The following is a 10,607-nucleotide window of genomic DNA, read 5'->3' as shown; positions in this document are numbered from 1 at the left end:
TTGTGAGACTCTGTTTCAAAATAAAGAATTAAAAAATAGGGCTGGGGGTACAGCTCAGAGGTAGAATGCCCCTAGGTTCAAACCTCAGTAGTGAAAAAACAAAAAACAAAAAAACTCCAGCTGAATAAAGTGAGACTAGGCTCAAGAATCAGTACCCTGGGGAAGATGGAATGGTCACAGACTTTCCCCAACACATACACTGAGTCTTGATACAAGATGCGGATAACCTGCTGTTTTTCTAGAAGTGGGGCAGCTGGTGGTAACTGTGGGAAGGTAGAACTCTTCTGAAGGAACAGCCAAGAATAGGCAGCCACTTGGGGCCCTATTTAGCCTTAGAACGCCAGAGGGATTGTCTCATGGGGTCCTCTCTCTGCACCCAGACACCTTTCCACGCCACCCCCACAGCAGGGTACCAGAGAACATAGGAATATAGATTTTAATCCTTGTGCTGCTGCTAGTAACCAGAGTGCAAGTAATGAATCCTTTGTGGATTTTGATGCCACAGTGTAAATGAGAAGGTTTCACACAGAAACACTCTGGAGGTGTCAGAGAAAAAGGGGGACCAGGCCTTCAGTGGGTAGGGGTGGCAGAAGGTAAGCTTCATCGGGGAGATGTGGGGAGTAAATGCAGGACTCAGAGTCCACTCCCTCCCCATCACCACACGCCCAGCAAGGGCCCAGAGAGGAAGGGTCCTTTCTGCCTTGGTGCTGGCCTGGAATGGCCACCTATTTCCTTTCCCACGCAATTTCAAGTCCAATTCTTTTTGGGAAGATAAGGGCCAGGGCAGGTGTACAGTCAACTACCAAATGGTGATGGGAGGTAAACCAAAAGAGACATGGGGGTTGGGACCCCCCCATCCTTCTCCATTTTTTTTTATCCCAAGAGACCCTCACATCAGTCCAGAGCTGGGGAAAGGACAATGGTTGCTCCTCCTCTGGGAGCTGGTATCCTGGTTGGTAGCCCCAACTGCTCTGACGAGACCACTCTTCAGGTCCAGAGTGGAGTGATCCAGTCCAGGGCAAAGCCATCGGGCCCGCGGCAGCTAGGATTCAGAGACGCACAGGGCTTCCACCGCATCGCTCAGACCCTGGTTCACACCCCCCACGGCCAAGAGGCAATTCTTGATGACAATGCTGGAGCAGGCACAGCGGGGCGTGGGCATGGCGGGTAGGGCCTCCCACCTGTTCTTCCCTGGATGGAATGCTTCGGCCGTTTCCAGGACATTGGGCTGGTTTCCTGAAAACACCAAGGAGATTGGACCTCACAAAAGAGTCCAGCCACCAATCCATGCCCCACTGTTGCCCCCTCTTTCTCCCTTCCTGGGCGCCACAAATGAGAGCCAAGCAGCTTCGACACCCTTGGCCAAGCATGGCTCCCTCTTCCCTATTCTGGGCCAATGGTCTCGTCCAGCAGCCACTTCGCCCCTGCTGCCTTCTCCCTGTCTTTTCGTCTCCTTAAGTTTTCAACCAGGCGTGGTGGTGCAAGCTTGTAATCCTGGTACTTGGGAGGCTGAGACAGGAGGGTCACAGGTTTGTGGCCAGCCTCAGCTATTTAGTGAGGCCCTCTGTGACTCAGTGAGACCTTGTTTCAAAATAAAGAATAAAAAATTGAAGCTGAGTGTGGTGGCACACGCTTGTAATCCCAGCACTCGGGAGGCTGAGACAGGAGGATCATGGTTCGCAGGCAGCCGCAGCTACTTAGTGAGGCCCTCTGTGACTCAGTGAGACCTTGTTTCAAAATAAAGAATAAAAAATTGAAGCTGAGTGTGGTGGCACACGCTTGTAATCCCAGCACTCGGGAGGCTGAGACAGGAGGATCATGGTTCGCAGGCAGCCGCAGCTACTTAGTGAGGCCCTTGTGATTCAGTGAGACCCTATTTCAAACTAAAGAATTAAAAATATGGCTGGGGGTATAGCTTAGAGGTAGAATGTCCCTGGGTTCCATTCCTAGTTACGCAAGAAAAAAAAAAAAAGAATAAAAAATTGGGCTGGGGGTGTGGCTCAGAGGTAGAATGCCTCTGGGGTCCATTCCCAGTAAAACACACACACACACACACACACACACACACACACACACACACATGCACGCACACATGAGCTCACACATAAGTTTTCTAGGTTTCTTTCTCACCCATTGGTTTTGTTTTTTGATACAGGGGACTGAACTCAGGGGCTCAATAGGGGTACACCCCCAGCCCTATTTTATTTGTTTGTTTGTTTTGTGGTGCTAGGGATTGAACCCTGGGGCATTCTACCTCTGAACTATACCCCAGACCAATTTTATTTTTTATTTGGAAACAGGGTCTAGTTAAGGTGCTGAGGCTGGCTTCAAACCTGTGATCCTCCTGTCCCTGCCTCCCAATTACTGGTATTACAGGCATGAGTCACCTCACCTGGCTTATTTTTTTAATCTTGAAATAGGGTGTCACTAATAATTGCTACAGCTGGCCCTGAACCTGTGAGCCTCCTTTCTCAGCCTCCCAAGTGCTGGGATTACACACCTGGCCCACCCCTGGTTTGTATCAGCAGTTTCTAGAGCACTGAGACCCCCTCCTGCTTTTCATTAAAGAAGCTACCCCATGGTCTAGCTCACATGATCTTCCAGGGCATGTGTTGGCACCAGGTAAACTTGGGGTGCCTGGAAGCCCTACTGCCTATATCTCTCTGTCCTGATGCTATTGAGCTTTTACCCCTTTAGAATCCTTCAAAATATCAATGCTTCCTGGGAGGGGCAACACATTTAATCTAGAATTCATTAGAAGAATTTATTTGCTTAAGAGAGAGCTGGGTATCCAAGGACTTTGTCTTTAGTCATTCCCAGCTAGAGCTCCAGGGATTTGTGCTTAGTCACCCTGGGTTACATGATTATAATTACACCCCTTATTCTCTCTGGGCATGTTTCGCTGGTGCAAGAGGACAGAAAGACCACATCTGGGGCCCAAATATGGATCAGCAAAGTCCAGGCAAACTCTAGGAAAGAGTGTTTTGACTTATTTGGAATAAAGTGGAGGGCAGGTGGTGTGCAAGGATCCGGTGCCCCTGCTACTCATACAAAGTGCTAGGGATCCACCGAGTGCCAGAAACAATATATTCCAACCTGGAAACTCCATACTTACCAAGTCCCCCGGCCACTATGACCCGTCCACTCAGAGAGCCGGCCACAAAGTCTGCTCGCCGCTTCTTGAGGAAGAACGAACGTTCCATTTTCAGCCATCCCCCTACAGGCCATGGTGGGTGCAGGACAGAGAGAGGGAATCAGATGCTGACCACCCCTGCCCAATAAAGAGGCAGCCGGTGGCTCTCACTCTGGGCAGCAACTCCCTTCCCTTTACCCTTGTGCTCCAGGCACACACAGCACCCACTGGTGGAAATGGCTCTGCAGCCTATGCCCTCTCCCAAGCTGGCTGCAATCAAAGCACCACCATCCCCACCAGGAATCCCCTGTTCCACTTCAGTTCTCCTGGGCTTTAAGCTGGAGGGGAAACTGACAGAAGCAGTGAGTATAAGAGTTGGGATCTATTCTCCATCAGTAAAAAGTAGGCAAAATCCTTCCCTGCCCTGGACCTGGACAGATATTAAAGGAATGGAAACATTAGGTAGAGAAGGCTTTGATGGAAACATGCAACCAGGCAAGAGGGGAGCCCCATGCAGATGAAAAGATTTGACCCCAGGATTAGCTGTGAGCGGAGTGGGGTGCTCAGACTTCAGAGAAGCTTCTCCAGCTGGATGAGCGGCCCTGGGCAGATAAATGAGGCGGGGAAGTGGGGTGTGGGCAGAAGGGCAGTGAGCCGCCACGGAAGACCTGCAAGAGGACCGTGGGGACTGGCGCCCAGCTCACCCTGTTCCATGTCGAACACGTCCATTGTCCGCAGGAACTTGGGCTGCCGGTAGAGCCGACCCTGCCGCAGGCCCCCCAGGCTGTAGAGGTGGCTGTCCAGGGTCACAAAGCTGGAGAAGGCCCGCTTACAGGGGATGTTGGGGAACTTGGTCCAGGAGCGAGTCTCGATGTCGAAGACCTCGAAGGCATTGACAGCATACTTGGACTGTCGTCCCCCTGCAGGCCAGAGCAGGGTGGGCAGAAGAGCAGTCCCTGAGGCCAGGGGCTGGGTTCCCCCTTGATGATGCCACCCATCATACAGGAAGCTCCCTAAGGGCTGGGAAGCATGATTACCCCCAGTTGCAAGGAGCTACTTAGCTTACAAGTACTGCTTCCAGCAGAACTGACCCAAGGGAGGGAGGGCGGGAGAAATGCAGAACAGGTAACCCGTCCTTACCCAACACGTAGATCTTGGAGCCTCGGAGGAACGAGGTGGCAGCATATCTTGGGGTGGGCATGGGTGCTAGCGATACCCACATGTCCTTGAGCATGTCATAGTGCTGGAGGTGGTTGTGTGGACGGAGATCCAGGCCCATCCCACCTGCCGCATACACCCTGTAGTCTAAGAAGAAAGGCCACACACATCCCTGGCTCAGCTCACAGGGACCAGAAGACAGCCACCAGCACCCAGCACCTACTACGCTGGGCACTGTCTGCGTCAGTGTGGGTGATGACACCATTCGGAATCCCTACTGCACCTGGGTGCTCCTGAAGCCAAGGCAGGACTGCATGCCTTAGCCTTCCCTGGTGCCCAGTCCTTGACTAAGCCCAGAACAGTCCTCCACAGAGGTAGATAGTGGCAGTTTAGAACTCTTTGCTGACTTTCCCCCTTCACTATACTCCTTCCTGGGCCGCCAGAGGGGACACCACAGGAGAGAGGTATTCTTCAGATGCTGTTAAGTAGAGGCTGCATCCCAGGCATTCACAGACAAGAATTCTCTAGATACGGTGAGGGGCCTTCAGAATGGGGTCAGCAGCACTGTTATTGGCCTTATGGGACACTGGACTGCCTCCGGTTCTTTCTGTCTGCTGGCCTCACGGGGGAAAGCCATCCTCCTCCACAAATTAGGAGCCTTGAGGATCCAGGAGGCACCTGCACTCAGTGGGATAGGACCAGGGCTGGTGAGTGTGAGGCTGGGAGAAGAGAGACCTGGCTTCTTTAAGAGAACCTCCCAGGCAAGGCTCTGGGTGTTCTGAGAAAGGAGTTCCCTCCCCCTCTTTTTTTCTATTTCCCTGATACAGTGCACCAGAGGAGGTGGATAAGACATCTGTGTTTCTTTTAGTCTCATCTGTACCTCCTGAGTCTGCGCGGGAAACAGCCCCCTCCTTCGGGGCCCTCTTTCTCAGGGATCAGCCCCTGCTTAGGGCTCTGGCTTCAGGCATCCAGCCTCACACTCACAGCTTCTTCTTTAAGATGTCCTTTTTTTTTTTTTTTTTGTACTGGGGATCGAACCCAGGGGCAGTTCTACCTCCGAGCTACACCCCCAGTCCTTTTTATTTTGAAACAGGGTCTCGCTAAGTTGCTGATGGTGGCCTTGAACCTGTGATCCACCTGCCTCAGCCTTCCAAGTACTGGAAAGACAGGTGTGAGCCACCACGCCTAGCTGCTTCATTCTTTTTGGCGGTGGTACTGAAGACTGAAACCAAGGCCTCTCTACCACTGAGCTACATCCCCAGCCCTTTTTTAATTTTGAGACAGGATCTTGCTGAGTTGCCCAGGCTGGCCTTGAACTTGTGATTCTCCTGCTTCCACCCACGTAGCTGGAATCACAGGCATATGTCACTGTACCCAGCCTTAAGTGCTTATTCACCTAACTGTTGAACCCATTCAATGCCACAGTTAGGAGCACAGATCTATTAGCTGTGTAACCTTAGGCCAGTGACTTTCTGGGTCTCGCACGGATTGTCTCTAAAAATGAGGGTAAAAATAGGACTTACTTCATTGGATGGGTTGTGGGGATTGAAGGAGATAAAGCAGCAATGGCAAATACTCAGTAAATGTTAGTTCTTAACCTTTCAGCAACATTTACTGAGGCCTAGTGATGGAAGGCACTTTCCCACTCTTTCTGTGTTCCCCAGGGCCCTCTAGTCCTCCCTCCTGATGGAGATCTCGGTCATGAAAACCCCACGGAGCTGCCCTAGGGGACAGTAGGTGGGAGCTTCTCTGTGGTCACTTGCACTGGTCAGGCCCTGGCTTCTAAAGGCAGGGACCAGATCTTCTGCCTCTTTTCTTCCTCCCTGGGGCCTAGGACTCGGCCAGGGACAGAGAAGATGTTAAAGAAATAGTGGTTTCTGATCTATGGCAGGCAGCTGGGATGGTTTAACAAGAGAGGGAGAGAGGATAGGAAAGGGGGAGGGTTGCGCCCCACCGCAAGCCTGAGCTGCTTGGGCAAGTGTATGTGCACTTGGGGTCTCCTAACTTTATTGTTCCATTTCCCATAAACCCCTCTGAGTTTTAGCAAAAGAGCTTTTGCCCCCACCCTATGCTCTGAGCTGTACGAGGTCCCAAAAGAATGAAATGAGGAGCTTTGAGAAAAGGAATGAAAATGGAAGGGGGGGCACTGAGGATTAAACCAAGGGGCATTGTAACTCTGAGCTATACCCTCAACCCTTTTTGTTTTGAAATAGGGTCTCACTAAATTAAGGCATTCTGGCCTTGAACATGTTATCTCAGCTTTCCAAGTACTAGAATTACAGACATATCCCACCATGCCTGGCTGTGAAATGAGGTTTTTTTTTTTTTTTTTTTTTTTTGGTATGGGAGATTGAACCTAGGGACATTCTACCTCTGAGCTACACTATGAGCCCTATTTTAAATTTTGAAACAAGGTCTCATTAAGTTGCTGAAACTGTCCTCCAACCTGCATTGCCCCGTCTCAACCTCCCAAGTACTGGGATTACAAGCCTGTGCCACCACACTCACACCCAGCTGAGATGAGATTTTTATTTACTTTTTTATTAGTACTTGGGATTGAACCCAGGGGGTTTCTACTTCCAAGCACTCGCACGCTCTCTCTCTCTCTCTCCATATATATAAAATGTGTGTGTGTGTATGTGTGTATATATATATCCATATATATAAAATGTGTGTGTATGTATATATATATATATATATATATATATATATATATGTATGTATTTTTGGAACAGTCTCACTAAAGTTGTGAGGCTGGGCTCAAGCCTGCAATCCTCCTCTCTTAACCTCCCAAATTCTGGGATTACATTTTAAACCCACACAACACATGCATGCCTGGGAACTTGGTGAATCTGGACAAGATGCAGGGGCAAAACCTTCAGGAACATTCTGATCTCCATTTAGCATCTCTGAGAAGCAGAAAGGAAGAGGGGAAGATGTTCCTGGAATTAGGTTGCAAAGCCCCCTGGCGGGGCCTGGTGACGGTATAAGAACAGAGCAGGTCCTCAGGACCCCTGGTAGGTATTTGGAGATAGTGGCACTTGCAGGTCAGGTTTCAGGGGAGGGGGAGTGGCCGGTGAGAGATGCGGTCATTCAGAAGAACACAGGGGTCTGCAGAGACATTGCCCCTGACTCCACAGCCTGCACTTGGCCCCCTCCTCTGGCAGGTGCCTGCCCACCTTGTGAGAGGACCCTGAGGGCGTGGAATTCTGGTATCACAGCGATTTCTAGACACTTCACTTGCTGAGTCTGAGTTTTCCCATCTGTGAAACAACGCAGTGGGTCTCTAGTTTTAGTGTCCATTGAGGATCAATGGGGTCAGGAATGTGCTCGTGGAACCCCAGTCAGCATAGACTTCTATCCTATGGGGTTTCCCCTTGGCCCCTACACCCTTCTCTCTGCCGCCCCCACCCTCCCAGCCTTGGTCCCACTTGCCTTTGGCGGTGACAGAAATACCCATGGCGGGCTCGCGCAGTGTGCTCCTCTTCTTCCACTTGCCCTCATCGATACTGTACATCTCCACGACCTTCACGGGCAGCTGATTGGTGCCCACGCCCCCGATCACCATGATCCGCTTCCCCAGGGCGGTGACGGCCACCCCGGCCCGGGCTGTGGGCAGCGGGGGCAGGGCGGTCCACTGGTCGGCCTCGGGGGAGTAGACCTCAAAGCAGTCCATGGGGACACCGTTGTCGTCACAGCCCCCAATGGCATAGACCTGCCCCCCGGTCTCCAGCAGGGAGCAGTAGACCCGGCGACTGGGCAGCGGCGCCAAGCGCTTCCACTGGAAGTCCTTGACAGTAGGCACCTCCATGGCAGCCCGGGGACCCTGCCCGCCACGTCCCCGCGCGGCACCGGGGGAGTTCGAGCCCGAGGGGGTGCGCTGGCTACTGCGCGCCGGCTCCCGCGTCCCCTTCGGCCGCCTCCATCCCGCTCGGGCGCGCCGGCTCCCGCCCGACGCCGGCCAGCGCCTCACTGTCCCGCAAGTCCGGCGGCGTCCACGCCTGGCCCTGCTGGAGGAACCGGCGACTCAAGGGCAGCCCGGCCACGCGCCCTCGCGGCCGGCGGGCGCACCGGGGGGCTCCGCAGCCCGCCGCCAACTTTAAAGACAGACGCTGCGGCGGCAGGGGGCGCCACCCCGACCCCGCACCCCGCCCCGCCGGGCTTTGTCCCGGCCATCACCACCCCCAGCTCGGAAGCCGCCGGGGCGCGCGGGGGGCGGGGGCCCTCAGGGGCTCCCGGCGGCGGAGGAAGCGGCATCCTCGGCATGCACGCCTCCCGGGCCCCCTCCCCGCAACCTCGGCGCCCGCGCCCCGCGCCACTTACACTGCCGGGCCGGAGCAGCGCGGCGGCCAGGCGCGCACGGCGCATTACTGGCGGCGCGGGGAGCAGGGGAGAGGGCGCTCTGTCCTTCCCCAGCCCGCTCGCCGCTGTCACACACGCAGATGAGAACAAATGAGAGGCTGGAAGGAGAAGCCGAGCCGCCGGCGGCGGGAGGAGGCCGGCGAGCCCGCTCGGCGCACGGCCTCGCAGGCACCTGTGCAGGAATCCGCGCGCCCCGCGGCCGAGCAGCCCTGGCCGCTTTACATAAGCCGGGCAGCGCGGGGCCGAGGGGGAGGGAAGGGCCTGAGTCCCTCACCTTGTCCACAGGGCCAAGGGAAGCGGGGCAGTAGAGCCAAGTGCCCAGATGATGGGGACCAGACTCCCTCCAGCGCGGGGGCGGGCGTTTGCCAGTGTTTGTTTTGGATGAGGAGGCGGAGAGCCTAATTACCCAGTTTGTCTACAGTACACAGACCCAGTTCGTGACAGGCTGGCTTAGCTTTGGGGGAGTTATCATCATATGGTTTAACCTCATAGAAACAAATTATGTGGGAGCGACACACGCGGATCTGACACAGGTACATCACATAACCCGCAGGTAAATGGGTAACTTAACACGTCGCCTTCCTCCTCTCCTCCTGAAATAGAAGCATCCACCGAACTCCTGAGAGATGCAGAGATGTGCAGACACACAACCAGGAACGACAGACATATACATTGGAGGCCACACACACACACACACACACACACACACACACACCAGGAAGAGGAAACTCGATTATTAAATCTTGGTCCGTGGCTCACAGAACTGGACCTATAGTTTTTTGGGCCACTGTCTAACTGCCTTTCAGGTCTGAAGTCTCCAGTCGTAATGGTGCTGGTGACTGAATGGGTCACCTGCAGGACCTACTGGTCCCAGCCAGTGTAGCCAGATCTTAAAACACCTTGACTTGGGAGCTTGATGCACCTGGGTTTGAGTCTTGACTCCGAAAATTATTCAACTACCCTGAGCCTCGATTTTTTTAACTAGACTTTTTCTTTTGAAATAGATTGTAGATTTCTGTGTGGTTGTAAGAAATACCCTTTACCCAGTTTCTCTCATTGGTATTGGTGACATCTTACAAAATTACAGTACAATGCCACCACCAGGCTTTTGATATTGACCAGTCAAGACACAGAACATTTCCATCACCACAAGAAGCCCTTTGTCACTCTTTTATACTAGACCTGGTCCCCTGACCCCTGACAACCACAAATCTGTTCTCCATTCCCATAAACTTGTCATTTCAAGAATTTTGTGTGTGTGTGGGTCTGGGGATGGAACCCAGAGGCATTTGACCTCTGAGCTACACCCCCTGCCCTATTTTTTATTCTTTATTTTGAAACAGGGTCTCACTAAGTTGCTGAAGGCCTCACTAAGTAGCTGAGGCTGTCCGCAAACCACGATCCTCCAGGGTCTCAGCCTCCTGATTGCTGGGATGACAAGTGTGTGCCACCACCCCCGGCTTCAGGAATGTAATACAAACAGTCATATACTATATAACTCCCCAACGCCCTGGAGATTCACCCAAACTGCTCCATGTATCAACAGTTCATCCCCTGCCAGGTGTAGTTGTGCAGCCTTGTGATCCCAGTACTTGGGAGACTGAGACGGGAGAATCACAGGTTCATGCTCAGCCTCAGCAACTTAGTGAGACCCTGTTTCAAAACGGAATAAAAAGGGGCTGGGGGCGTGGCTCAGAGGTCAAATGTTCCGGGTTCAAACCTCCCCCCAAAAAAGTTTATTTCTTTCTCTTTCTTCATAGCATTCTACTGTATATATCTATCTTTGTAGGTTTTTGTGAAGATTAAAAGGTAATACTTATCATGTGTTCAATCCACCTTTTTTATGGTACTGAGGATTGAACTTGGGGCATTCTACCTCCAAACTACACCTCTAGCCCTAATTTGTTTTTATTTTGAGACAATGTCTCACTAGGGTGATGAGAGTCTCACTACT

General features: G+C 52.7%; 1 protein-coding gene across 2 annotated transcripts; it reads right to left on the bottom strand.

The window, feature by feature from the left end:
- Window positions 1–1,042: 1,042 nt before the first annotated feature.
- KLHDC8A (kelch domain containing 8A) lies at window positions 1,043–8,102 on the bottom strand (the record flags this gene model as incomplete). Of its 2 annotated transcripts, XM_080698334.1 has the most annotated exons (5): window positions 1,043–1,236; window positions 3,116–3,217; window positions 3,838–4,053; window positions 4,274–4,438; window positions 7,727–8,102. In XM_080698334.1, 5 exons carry the CDS (start codon window positions 8,100–8,102, stop codon window positions 1,043–1,045), a joined length of 1,053 nt encoding a protein of 350 aa, XP_080554460.1. The 2 variants fall into 2 exon arrangements, with proteins under 2 accessions (XP_080554460.1, XP_080554461.1); XM_080698335.1 differs by lacking the exon at window positions 3,838–4,053.
- Between the last annotated feature and the right edge of the window lie 2,505 nt (window positions 8,103–10,607).

Source organism: Muscardinus avellanarius (genome assembly GCF_963383645.1).
Source record: "Muscardinus avellanarius genome assembly, chromosome: 7".
In the NCBI taxonomy this organism is placed as follows: Eukaryota; Metazoa; Chordata; class Mammalia; order Rodentia; family Gliridae; genus Muscardinus; species Muscardinus avellanarius.
This window is presented reverse-complemented; position numbering and strand designations above follow the sequence as displayed.